At 39.5% G+C, this 14,375-nt stretch overlaps 1 protein-coding gene across 3 annotated transcripts in view; it reads left to right on the plus strand.

Moving 5' to 3' along the window:
* Positions 1-3,476: 3,476 nt before the first annotated feature.
* Positions 3,477-14,375, plus strand: part of atm (ATM serine/threonine kinase) — a 74,526-nt gene continuing 63,627 nt past the window's right edge. Inside the window, exons 1-7 of one of the 3 annotated variants that reach the window (XM_059514871.1) lie at positions 3,477-3,614; positions 3,697-3,897; positions 4,397-4,509; positions 4,591-4,736; positions 4,890-5,054; positions 7,327-7,489; positions 8,092-8,330. In XM_059514871.1, coding sequence (XP_059370854.1) covers positions 3,826-3,897; positions 4,397-4,509; positions 4,591-4,736; positions 4,890-5,054; positions 7,327-7,489; positions 8,092-8,330 — 898 coding nt within the window. In that variant the 5' untranslated portion in view covers positions 3,477-3,614; positions 3,697-3,825. Of the gene's footprint in view, positions 3,898-4,396; positions 4,510-4,590; positions 4,737-4,889; positions 5,055-7,326; positions 7,490-8,091; positions 8,331-14,375 lie in introns of all 3 variants that reach the window. The other 2 variants (XM_059514872.1, XM_059514873.1) reach the window with 2 other exon arrangements.

The following is a 14,375-nucleotide window of genomic DNA, read 5'->3' on the forward strand; positions in this document are numbered from 1 at the left end:
TCAGTCTTACGTCACGTCTTTTTATTTAACTCATGAATATTATATTAGTTCCTGTGACAAGGGGAGATACTATTGGACAAGGGAGCAAACGGGGCGGGATCTTCATAATGGGACACTGTGTCTTGTGTAGTATTTTAGATATAAATATAATTAATTATCTTTTGAATTTTCTTTAAAATGGCCAAGAAGAAGAATTTAACTCTCGTTTTGCTATGCTGTTTGTCATTTGTTGTATTTAATGCTTCTGTAGCAGCCTAAAAAATAATTAATATTTATTATATTAATATTCTTTCTTTCTTTCTTTCTTTCTTTCTTTCTTTCTTTATCACCCATTTAAAAAAAATATTTCCCACACATAAATTTGAACTTTGAATGTAAATGCCCAAATCCCCGTATAAATGCACAGTATTTATCTGTTTCTGTTAGGTCATATTGTATTTGGCATTTCTAAACTACTTGTCTACAGACTGTAGTACAGTACAGATGTAACTGTGTTAAAGAAGACGTGCTGCTCAAATCTCGAAACGCTCTTCATTAACTGCAAGCCGTTCTATTCGCCGCGGGAGATTCATTCGTTCATTCTGGTTAGTGTTTACATCCCTCCTCAAGCGCACGTGAGCTCAGCTTTACAGAAACTCGCTGAGCAGATCACAGAGACAGAACAACAACACCCAGACTCTGTTTTAATCATTCTTGGGGACTTTAATAAAGCCAATCTCTCCCGTGAACTGCCAAAATACAGACAGCATGTTACTTGTCCCACAAGAGACAGTAATATATTGGATCACTGTTACACAACAATAAAGGATGCATTTCACTCTGTTCCACGAGCAGCTTTGGGACGTTCTGATCACCTTCTGGTTCATCTTATACCGACCTACAGGCAGAAACTAAAATCAGCTAAACCTGTAGTAAGGACTGTAAAAAGATGGACTAATGAAGCAGAGCAGGATTTACAATCTTGTTTTGACCTCACTGATTGGAGTGTTTTTGAAGCTGCTTCCACCGATCTGGATGAACTCACAGAGACTGTAACATCATATATCAGTTTCTGTGAGGATATGTGTATTCCTACCAAGACTCAACTAAATTACAACAATGACAAACCGTGGTTCACTGCAAAACTCAGACAGCTCCGTCAGGCCAAAGAAGATGCTTACAGGAAGGGGGACAATGTCTTGTATAAACAGGCTAAATACACACTGGAAAAGGAGATCAAAGAGGCAAAGAGGAATTATTCTGAAAAAATAAGGACTCAGTTCACTTTGAACGACTCCGCATCAGTGTGGAGAAGCCTAAAGAAGATCACCAATTACAAGACACCACCCCCCAGCACTGTGGAGAATCAACGACTGGCAGACGATCTGAACGAGTTTTACTGCAGGTTTGAAAGAACACCCATCACCTGCCCTGAACACCTCCCCACACAACCATTCACACCATTCACAACTCCTGCAACCAACCCTGAATGCCTCTCCAAACAACCGTTCACACATTCACAAATCCTGCAACCAGCCCTGAACACCTCTCCAATCAAGCGCTCTCACCATTCACACCTCCTGCATCCCCCCTCTCCCCCACACCTGCAATACAGATCAGCGAGGATGCGGTGCGCCAGGTCTTCCGGAAGCAGAAAAGGAAAAAAGCACCAGGCCCAGATTGCGTTACACCAGCCTGTCTGAAATCCTCTGCTGACCAGCTGGCCCCCATCTTCACACAGATCTTCAACAGATCGCTGGAGCTGTGCGAAGTCCCTTCATGCTTCAAACGCTCCACCATCATCCCTATCCCAAAGAAATCCAAAATTACAGGACTAAATGACTACAGGCCTGTGGCTCTAACGTCTGTAGTCATGAAGTCATTTGAAAAACTGGTGCTGGCCCACCTGAAAGACATCACTGGACACTTGCTAGATCCTCTTCAGTTTGCCTACAGAGCAAACAGGTATGTGGACGATGCAGTAAACATTGGACTGCATTATGTTCTGCAACACCTAGACAGACCGGGGACCTATGTGAGGATCCTGTTTGTGGACTTCAGCTCTGCCTTCAACACGATCATCCCAAACCTCCTCTTGCCCAAACTAACTCAGCTCTCCGTGCCCACCTCCGTCTGTCAGTGGATCAACAGCTTCCTGACAGACAGGCAGCAGCTAGTGAGACTAGGAAAATACACATCCAGCACCCGTACAATCAGCACCGGAGCTCCCCAGGGTTGTGTTCTCTCCCCACTGCTCTTCTCCCTGTACACTAATGATTGCACATCTAAGGACCCCTCTGTCAAGCTCCTGAAGTTTGCAGATGACACCACACTCATCGGCCTCATTCAGGACGGTGACGAGTCTGCTTACAGACAGGAGGTTAAAGAGCTGGCTGTCTGGTGCACTCTCAACAACCTGGAGCTTAACACGCTCAAAACAGTGGAGATAACTGTGGACTTCAGGAGAAACCCCCCTGCACTCCCCGCACTCACCATCATGAACAGCACTGTGACTGCAGTGGAGTCATTCAGGTTCCTGGGCACCACTATCTCTCAGGACCTGAAGTGGGACATTCACATTGACTCCATTGTGAAAAAGGCCCAGCAGAGGTTGTACTTCCTTCGCCAGCTGAGGAAGTTTAACCTGCCACAGGATCTGCTGAAACAGTTCTACTCCACCATCATCGAATCCATCCTCTGCACTTCAGTAACTGTCTGGTTCAGCTCAGCTTCTAAATCGGACCTCAGAAGACTACAGAGGGTAGTCCGGACTGCTGAGCGAATTATCGGTACAACCCTCCCATCTATTCAAGAACTGTACTTATCCAGAGTGAGCAAAAGGGCTGTTAAAATCACTCTGGACCCCTCACATCCAGCACACTCCCTCTTTGAACTGTTGCCATCTGGTCGACGCTACAGAGCACTGAGCACCAGAACGACCAGACACAGGAACAGTTTCTTCCCTCAGGCAATCCATCTGATGAACAGCTGATAATAACTGTGGGACACACTACACTATTTATATTTATATACACTACACTTTTTATCCAACACACATACTTAGCGTACACGTAAATCTTTTGCACATAATATACATGTACATACATGGAACACAATACACTACTTATATTTATATTTATATACACATACACTTATTTATCCAACACACATACTTAGCGTACAGTTAAAACTTTTCCACATAATATACATGTACATACATAAATGCTGATTTTAATATACCTGCCATACATTGTCAATTTGTATATTGTCAATCCTTACCCACCTATTTGTATTTTTTTGTATTTTTTATTCCTTATTGTGTTTTTTGTTCAGTCGCTGTTATGTTGCACTGCGGAGCTCTGTCACGAAAACAAATTCCTCGTATGTGTGAACATACCTGGCAATAAAGCTCATTCTGATTCTGATTCTTCTTCTGTTACTATATAAAATTCTCTAAAAATGACTACACTGTACTGTATGTGAATCGATATTCATGAGCTAGTCTTCCTCAGTCCTTTAGATGGCAGTAATGAGGCTCGAGCAGGATGAGTTGAGTGAAGAAGAGCTGGAAGGCGGTACTGATGTGACACGCATGGAAAAGAAAAGTTGAAGAAACGGATGATAACGAAAGCACTGTAAGCAGACACATAACAGATACACGATTTTAAAGCAGATTTTCGGTATTGAATAGATCAAGTGTATACTCCGGATCAATAGTTTTGACGCGTGATGATGCGTTAGTAAGCAGATGCAACAGGATGTGCATTGACAGACACTTGTCACAGAAATCTCTGTACACGCTCCATTATACAGCTGATGATCTGGATTCATTTCCTCTGAAAGACCATGAGTCTGGCGCTGCATGAGCTGCTAGTGTGCTGCCGAGGACTTGAAAATGAGAAAGCCACAGAGAGAAAGGTGTGTGAAACATCTTGTCCATTCATATGCATGCTCTGAGTTCAGTGGCCTGATTGATATGAACCTCCAGCTTAGAAATGCTTAATTATTGAGATCATTCACTGTAGTTCAAAGAATCTGGGCCGTAGACAAGGGGGGAAGTTCATGAGTTAAAATTATGTAAACATAATTTAAAGTAGCTATGATTTATTAATAATAGAATTAGTTACTGTGCTGAAAGTTTTAGCATTATAGAACAATGTATATCAAATCAATATATCAAAAATAAATTCTGCTTATTAGTGAATGATAATAGTATCATACTTAGTCAAAATGAATCAAAAGGTGAATGCAGAAGAAAAAAATATATAATAAATAAAAATAAATGATTAGATCTGAAACCACATACAGTAAATAAGCATCAAGTAATGGATCCAGATACCACTGAGCAGAAAACTATCTAACTAAGAATTATTGGAAATAATAAAGACACAAATAAAAAGACCATTTGTTTTTCCAGAAAGAGGCGGATCGCTTCAAGAGACTCATCCGTTCACCAGACACGGTGGAAGAACTTGACCGTACGTCTGGATGCAAAGGCTCCAAGCAGCTCACCTGGGATGCTGTTTTCCGGTCTGTTTTTCAGCTTGATCCAGTGTTATTCTGTGGTGCAAGTTGACAGTGTGCTCATTTTATACTGAATCTTCTGCACAGGTTTCTACAGAAGTTTCTTCAAAAAGAGACGGAACTTCTGCAGTCAGGAAAAGCCAACGTTTCGGCCACCACGCAGGCAAACCGACAGAAAAAGATGCAGGAAATTAGCAGCCTGATGAAGTATTTCATCAGATGCGCCAACCAACGTAATAATCTGAGCCACTAATACTAGAGTTGCTGCTCATGACAGTACAAGAGAATAAAAGATTCAGTCCTGTACTCATAATGGATGTTTATTACTGTGCATTAGATAAATGTCCATGAAATCCATTGAAGAAAATCACACCTCTGTTTCGCAGGCGGTCCAAAGTTAAAGTGTGCGGAGCTGATTTCTCATGTGGTGGAGGTTTTACAGAGTCCGTTCAGCTGTGCGGCGTACGGCGAGGACTACAGCAGTATTCTGCTAAAGAACATCCTGTCTGTCCGTAAATACTGGTGTGAGATGAGCCAGCAGCAGTGGCACAGTGAGTGTTGATTTGTGTGTTTGCATTCTTTCGTTCTTAATTTTTTCACGCCAGAATTAATATTCTCTATATTCCCCTGATGTCCAAACTTGCATGCATTTTATTAATTAGCTTTGGATCACAGAAGTTGATATTTTTTGTCCATATAGTGAATGTCAGTTGTGCCAACTTTGTTCAGAATGCAACATCCTTCAGAAAATCGTATTTTTTTGTCGTGCAGAAGAAGGAAATGCATACAGGTTTAGAAAAAAGTAAATGACGTGTGAACTTTTCTAGTTTTAATATATTCCCTTTGTATATATGTGTAGCTTCTTTATACTGACTTTGTGTGTCAGATTTGTGATCCTTGTATTGCATGCAGTCTTACTGGTTTTACAAATACTACCATGATGGATAATTATTTTAAAACTTTCGTAGTGTTTGCTTTCTCAATATGATAATGAGAACTGGAGAAAATTTGTTTGCGGGTTAGCCTCGAAAGTAGGGCTGAACGATGTGTCGTTTAAGCATCGATATCACGATGTACGAATCCACGATAGTCACATCGCAGGATGTGCGATGTAGGCTGTCGTAGTTGATCCATTAATTATTAACTGTACAGGCCAGCTGCTCCCCGGCCCTTGACGAATGCGATTCGCGGATTAATTGCACAGCTTAACCATCATAGAGTGAAAGTTTATCATTTGCATGTGTTTTTAAGTCCTGTCAGTTTAACAGGGCGCATATAAGAACGAGCAGAGGGAGAGAGAGAGAGAGAGAGAGAGAGAGAGAGAGCGAGCTCACCTTCACCGTCTTCAACACGTGCGCTGTCTTGCTCTCTCTCCCTCGTGCATATTAATCAAAATCATTTGACACGATGGTGTCGAACAAAAAAAACAAAAAACTATCCAGTGATAAAATGTTTTCTGTGTTGTCAAATCTTGTGCGATATCCTAAACTGCAGAGATAAGTACACAACGCGTGCCGTACACGTATGATTAGCGAACTAATGATTCCTTTGAACCGATTCAATTTAATGAATGGTTTAAACAACTGACCTGTCCAACAATGAACTCAAGAGACGTCTGAATCGGTGCATAAAAAAATCTGTAACACTTTACAATAATATTCTATTTATTAAACTATTTAACTACATTATTTAACATTAACTATTACTAAACTGCACTTCTACAACATTGTTAATTTCAACATTTAGGCTATAGCCTTCATTGTTGAAATCAAAAGTTGTACAGTATTTGTTAACATAGTTAATGCACTGTGAAGTAACATTACCAAACAATGAACAGCTGTGTTTTTATAAACTAAGATAAAGAAAGATGAATAAATATAGTAACAAAAGTATTGCTCATGGTAAGTTCATGTTAGTTAATATGTTAACAATTCAAACCATACCCTAAAGTTACAAACAAATAATTGACTCTAATTTAAATAATACTCTGATGTTTAAATCATTTAAAATGACAATGTAAGTGTGCTCACCCCATTTTTGTTTGTATGAAAAAATGTGATTAGATTTCATATCTCAATACGTATTTTCCGGACTATAAGTCGCACTTTTTTTCATAGTTTGGCTGGTCCTGCGACTTATAGTCAGGTGCGACTTATTTATCAAAATTAATTTGACATGAACCAAGAGAAATGACCTAAGAGACATGAACCAAGAGAAAACATTACCGTCTACAGCCGCGAGAGGGCGCTCTATGCTGCTCAGTGCTCCTGTAGTCTACACTGAAAACATAGAGCGCCCTCTTGCGGCTGTAGATGGTAATGTTTTCTCTTGGTTCTAAATAAATGCAACTTATAGTCCAGTGCGACTTATGTTTTTTTCCTCATCATGACGTATTTTTGGACTGATGCGACTTATACTCAGGTGCGGCTTATAGTCTGAAAAATACGGTATATATCGCAGAAAAATAAAATATCGCAATGTCAATGACTCTATATTGATTCGTCCACAGCTACTTTCATGCCTGTTGTATCACTTCTTTTTCTCATGCGGCAAGTTAGAATAGCTAACTGGCAGCATCTCAAATCACTCTGAAGAACAAGGAGGTGATAAGGGACAAAAAAAAAAATAATAATAATTTAAACTCATTTATTTAATGTCCATGTATTTAGGCTATTTGGTAAGTGGTCATGTAATAAGGATTATAATATGCAATCAGCTGATTATTTTCTTAAAATAACCCAGTTTATGTTGACATGAGATCACTTTGTTTACCCTGTCAGTGTTTTTTTTAATCGTTCTGTTGTTGTTTTGTTTGTTACGCAGGTCTGCTGGATTTGTACTGTGGGTTGTTCAATAAGGGGTCCAAGTCAGGGACTAATAGAGTCCAAGTGAGTCGCATCATCTACACGGTCGTTTGGGGCTGTTGTGTCCAAACAGAGGGATTATCCCACACTCTCTTTAACTTCTTCTTGAAGGCTCTGAAAAGGTATCATTTTATACATGTCACATAAGTTTTTCTTTTTTTAAATCTTATTTTTAACTTATGTTTAAAACTGTCAATACACAACATTTATGTGTGTTTTAATAGTGATTAATTGCACACTTATCATGAAATTAAACATTAACCATTTATCTTGTTTAACACATTCATTTTGTTACCATTTGCTTCATCCAGCAAAGTAAAGCATCATATTGAAGGATGATTCTCACAAACTGTATTTTCTGCAAGCTTTTTTCAAGGTAATGTTAGGGGTCTTTCCAATAAAAGGACACTACAAAAGGATACCAATTAAGCAACTGATATAAAGTGTCCATATAATTAATACATTTACAGTGTATAGTATGTTTACAGTGAAACAGCAAGAGCATTTTAGACATTTTATACAAATCAAGTTCCAAAGTGGACCACATGGAGAGGCCAAAAAAACCTGACTGAATATACCAACTACAGTACACAGATCCATTCAGATTTACTAAACAGCAACATACACATGACAAATCAAAATGTGCGATCAGTGATCAAGGTTAAGAATTAATTGCACAAGGTAACGTTGACAGACCTTCTTGTGTTTTGATGTTCTCCCTCAGGCCGGATGGACAGCTAATGATTCTGGAGAACCTGGTGTCTGCTGTGAATGTTTTTCTGCGCTCAGTGCTTCTGTCCAGCAGAAAGAGGGTGTGTGGCCTGGGTGAGGAGGTTCTGTCGTCCATGCTGCGTGTGTATACTGAGATGAGACCCAGCTTGGTGCTGAAAGAGGAGCTAGTGAAGTTTTTCCAACTCCAGCTTTGTGTTCATCACCCCAGAGGGGCAAAGACTCTTGAGACAGGTGAGTGTAACTTGTAGGGCCTTATGATTTTTGATGCCATACAAATGAAAAAACAGATGGAATCACTGAAAACATTATGCATGGAATATTGACTGTGTATTCATTAAAGGGGTCATATTATGCTTTTAACCCTCTGGAGTCTAAGGGTATTTTTGGGGCCTGGAGAAGTTTTGTCATGCCCTGACATTTGGGCTTTTTTCAGTTTCTTTTAAACATCTAAATGGCTAAAGTCTAATCTCACTGTAATCAGCACAAACTGGGCTACAATAATATATGAGCAGCATGTATGTACTTGATTGTGTTTTTGAGAAAACAATGTTTTTCCGTAGTTAGTGAAAAACTAAAAATGTTAAATCACTTGAATAAGGCAATAAAAGACATAAAGAACAATGGTTCCCGGGACTTTTGAGATCTGGAGCTTGTAGCCTAGAATTTTTCTTTCTAAATGATGTGAAAATCATCTTGTTTATTCACTCACTCACAGAAAACAATATATTGATTTAAATTTTCTAAGACACTTTTTGTTGGTAAAAGTCATATGGGAGTAGGCATCAACTATCATAAATATCATTGTGATTTACACCTGAGAAGACAAAGGCCTGCATAATGAGCTGCAAAATGAGCCTTTAAGTCAGCTGTGTGTCACTGAGAGAGAGAGGAGTTCCAAAAAACTAAATGATGACTTTACATGTCCGTGTTCCATCTCTAAGCCCATATCTCTTCCTGAGGAGCAGCGAAAGTTAACTTTCATGCTTTTAAAAACACGAATAAATATACTTAAATAAAGCATGTTCCATTATGCAAATGTCATGTAACATGATTTTACTGATTTGCACGGGAAATTGGGCTTTTATGGAGGAACGAAAGTGCAGCGCTGCAAAAAGGGGGTGGAATGGGGCGCAATAATCGTTTTATCCCGATTATTGTATTTTCATGATTGAAATCGTGAAATCGAACCATTTTTTTTAAAAATAATTGCACAGCCCTGCTTGTTTATCTTTATTTTATAAATGCACAAATTGTTTTTGTTATTATGTCTGTATACAAAAAAAGTAGATCCTTTACAGATTCGATTGATGTATTGCTCTTATCTGTACGATACATATCAAACATATTTCATGGATCATTGAACTGAAGTCTAAAATGTCACATGCACAATCTACGGTACAATCTTAAGACTCATTCAAGCAGTATTTTTATTATTACTAATTATTATTTATTATTAATATATATATATCTGTTTCAAAACTGAAAGTGTATTTTAAGTTCTATTTGGGGTTATCAGGAGAAAATGTCTCCATAACGCGTATACGTGTGAATCGACTCCAGAGGGTTAAAGATCATTGTTTTGTGCATTTGGTGTAACAGAATATGTTGACATGCTTTAATGTTCAAAAAACACGTTCTTTTCCAAATACTCGTCATTATTGTAGGTCCTCTATGCCCCGCCTCTCTAAAACGCATCGTTTCCTACAAAGTCCCTCCTTCCTTTGTGATTGGCCAAACACAGCAAGCACTCGTCGGAAATGTTACGCTACTTTCCATAATCACGAGCTTCATCTTTCAAAATAAATGTAAAGACAGATAATATTGTCCTTTGTTTTACCATCAGTTCAAGCCCGAAAGGGGAACAGAGTTGCGTGACAGACACAGTGATGAAGCTCGTATGTGTTTGCAGTACACAAACCATGGACGGTTAAGACAGCCGACTCCACTGTGTGACCCTCTCTCTCTCCCTCTCTCTCTCTCTCTCTCTCACTCACTCACACACACACATGCACTCGTGCGCACACACACACACACACACACACGACGCGCAAAACTCTGCATTTGAACGGTCAATAGCAAACACTGAAACTAATAACAAAACAAGCTTACAGTCGCTGATTCAGAAGTGGCAGATTGTCGTGGGAAAGTCAGAAAGACCGCCTCTCCTAGGTTCAGGAAATGGTCGTCCATAAAATGCATTGCTGTTCTGTTGTAACTTGTAAGTAATCTTAAAGATTCCTAAATGCATCTACTTTAAGAAGGCCAAATAAAGTGCTTTTGCATTTCGCCTAGAAACGCACAACATCTCCCTGACATGACTGCTTCAACACTAACTGTGTTACTGAAACCACGCCTTCTTTCTTTGTGTGAACATTTGGACTGCATTACGGAAATATTTCCACAGAGTGACTTAGAGATGTGGGGGCGTGTTTAACGAACCGGTTTTTTTTGGGGGGGGGGGGGCATGGCAGAGTCTTATAGAATATCTCTTTCGGTTTGAGACTTTAGTATTTGCAACTTCAGGGATCTTATCTATTCACAATCAGCATGTAACACTTGTAACGGCTCACGGGGACCTGCGGGAACCTGGGGGTAGGACAGACGAGGCGAGAGAAAAGGAGATGGAAGGAGGAGCGACAGAGACGAGAGAGGGGAGAGAGGAAAAAAAAAAAATTCCGGTTCCCAGACGCACTGCTGCTCGCCCCTCCACCAGCTGGGTGATCTCCTCCGTGGTGCCTGGCGGTGGCACTGGATGGCCCTCGGCGGACGGCACGACACTCCTCCGCCGCCCGGTGGACGGAGACGGCTCCTCCGGTTTTGGGCAGTCGGCAGGAGTCCCCCGTTCCCTGCTCCTCCCCGTTCCGGCGGATGGCAGCAGGCTCTGGCCACCTGGCGAACGGCGCCAACTCCTCCACTCCCTCACGGACGGCAGCCGCCCCTCCACATCGCGGGTGGCTGGTAGCGAGCTCGCCCGTCCCCGGCAACTCGCTCCAGCCCACCGCCTCAAACATCCATGGCGGCACACTCCTCGCCTGCTCGATGGCACCGCGGATTCACCACAGCGGCGAGGGATCTTCAGCAGCGCGTCCCTCCTTCTCCCGGGCTTCGGCACCGCTGTAATGAATTAAATCTTAATAATCATCGGGAAGAAGGAGGCGGGAACCGGCGGACAATCAAATGACACTTTAATAATTCAAAATAAACACAAAACAGCGCATCAGCCCCTCACGGACGACTGATGCGCACAAAATAAAACCAAAACCTAAAATAAAGCCCAGGCCTGGTCCTCTCTCGTCCTTCACTGTCGTCGGTCCTGTTTTATATCCTTCCATCTCCTCCGTGGGCCTCGAGACCGATGGGTCGAACAGGTGGCTCATCTCCAATCACTCCACCGGCCTCGCTCCCACGTCCCTCGGCCCTGCCCCACTCGTCACATTCTGGTATGAAGGAAATTTGAGGAATCTATTTTAAAGAAAAATATAACTATATTTTGAAGAAATATATTACTCTTATTTAGTACGATGTGCAGTAGTATAAATAATAACATTGAGAAAAAAGTGTGAGTAATGTTCAGACTTTTCAGTTTGCCATATTTCATTAACTTCCCACATCCATTCCATTAAAGGAATATCACACAATCAAGAGATTTCATCATCCATGCTTCCATTCATGTTGTTTTAATGCCGTATCAACTCGGGTGTGCATTATTTTCCATAATTGAATGGAAAAGAATCAATTAGTCTTAAATTAAATTAAATCTACTGAGGTATGATCATAAAACATATAAATTTTGCTAAAACATATTATTGGGAGATATCGAGTTACAGCTGATATTTATGTAAATGGTCTATAATATTGTAAAGATCTCATTGATTTATATTACAAGCTGTCAGAATTGTTACTTACTTTTTAGTCATATAAATATCAGATTATATCAAATGCACCAAATTGACCCTTCACAAAGACCTGCCCCCCTTAGTTACTGTTGCTAGGTCCAACAAGTTACTTAAATCTCAGCTCTCTAATATTGTCATTTTTTAAGAAATTCAAACAATAAATTCCATTTTGTGGCTCTTTAATATGTTGTGACAGATCGCTGTAGTGCCTCAGTTCATGTAGCATTTGAACCAATCATCTCTTCCTCTTTATTACAGTAGTTGAAGAGTTCAATTGCAAAAACCGATAACTCAGAAATCAAGTTTTTAAATTGTGTTCCAGTCAATCTCAGTCAAAGTGCAGTTGGGTTATTTTGATTAGGTAAAAAATGCTAGCTAACTAACACAACAAAATACAATAAAATGATAACATAATACAAAACATGATTTTTGAAAAATTAAATAAACTCAAGTCAAGTCACCTTCATTTATATATTTCTTTTAACAATACATATTGTGTCAAAGCAACTTCACAGTATTAAATAGGAAAATAGTGTAAATAATAGTGTTGTCACCATACCAAAATTATTGTTTCCATACGATACCTAGTCAAGAATTGCGATTTCGATACTTTTTTCGATACTTTTCCTGAAAAGGGAAAATACACTCAATTATCATTGCTGTGCTTTATTTTAAAACCGGGACAACATTCTAATCATATAACACACTAATAAATGAACATATTAACAGCAAATATATTAAACATTTGAACAAAATAGTAAATATCAAAATATAAAAAATAAATTAGAGCAATGACATTCAAGGTAAAGAAAGAATAAATTTAGCAGCATTATCTCAGTTATCATAAGAAACATAAGAGTAATAAATTTATCTTGATTCTGAACTTTGAATAAAAATATGAACAGCGATTATATTAAACAATGTTTCTGAACTCAGAAGATTAAATGTCAAAAGATAAATAATATCAATTTAAGCAATGGCATTCAAGTAAAAAAAAAAAAACAAATACAATTTAGCAGCAATATCTCGGATATTGTAACTTATTTTGTCAGTTGTGCAACCTTTTCTTTCAGAGGAGAAAACTCATAATCAGCTCTGTGAACTGTTTAATCCTGTCAAAGAGTTACTTAAGATGTGACGGAGTATGTGATTTGTTGAATGTAGTGAACCCATTCGCCCTTCACTGAACGAGATCGAGAGATCTTCTCATTCGTGAACGAGAACGAGTTGAATGAACTGATACATCTCGTTTATGAACGAAATTAATGAGTGTACAGGGTCAGTGAGCCAAGCATGTTAATCTCGATCAGCAATCAGCAGATACAAGGCGCAGTTATAGGTGCTGTGCAGATACGCTCGTTTTCATATTTAGCATAGGCTACAGAACATAACTTCACGTTTAATCCCCGATTAATGTGAATATTATCTATGAACTGTCTGACCAAACAAATAAATGTTAATTATGCAAGAAAACATCGTGTTTTGTTCTACTGAACAACTTATTTAAACTATTTAATGCAATTATGCAGTTTAGTAAAGCCACTAATGCAGCCATCTCGCTGTAGTGCTTTTTTGCTGTGTGCGTGAGGATAGGGAGACACTGGAAGCGTGCGTTGCACACACCAACATGAAATACGTCTCTTACAAATCTGGAACGCAGTCATTCCTTGAAGTATCGATACTAATAAATTTAGGAATCGTGACATTTTTAATTTCCAAGAATCGCAATACTTTTGAAGTATCGGTGCACCGTGCAACACTAGTCAATAATGCCAAATGAAAACGGTAAACAATTTTGTCAGTTAAAGGCAGTTCATCATTGAATTAGGTGATGTCAGTTTGTAGTTCAGTTTAAATAGTATCTGTGAAATCAAGTCAACGATTTCGCTGTAGATGAAGTGACCCAAACTAAGCAAGCCAAAGGCGACAGCGGCAAGGAACCGAAACTCCATTGGTGACAGAATGGAGAAAAAACCTTGGGAGAAACCAGGCTCAGTTGGGGGGCCAGTGCTCCTCTGACCAGACGAAACCAGCAATTCAATTCCAGGCTACAGCAAAGTAAGACTGTGCAGAGGACTCATGCTTCAGTTATAGCATGAAATAAACATGAATGAACATCAGATGCTATCTTGTTTCAAGCGCTGAATGGCTTCAATACACACCATTTTTAAAGTTCAAGGCCACCTATGTTAATGTACTCTTCTGTCTGGTTTGTTTGGTGGACAAAATGGTAGATTCTGCATTATGATTGGTCAGATTGCCTGTTAATCAAACTCACAGTGAAGGGTCAACTCCATATTTTTGAGTATTGAAGTGTTTCTTTATCTTCATTGAGTGTGAGCTCCATTTTCTCCTATAGTACATCATACAATGTGAGCCA

The sequence above is a fragment of the Carassius carassius genome, chromosome 28 (genome assembly GCF_963082965.1).
Source record: "Carassius carassius chromosome 28, fCarCar2.1, whole genome shotgun sequence".
NCBI lineage: Eukaryota > Metazoa > Chordata > Actinopteri > Cypriniformes > Cyprinidae > Carassius > Carassius carassius.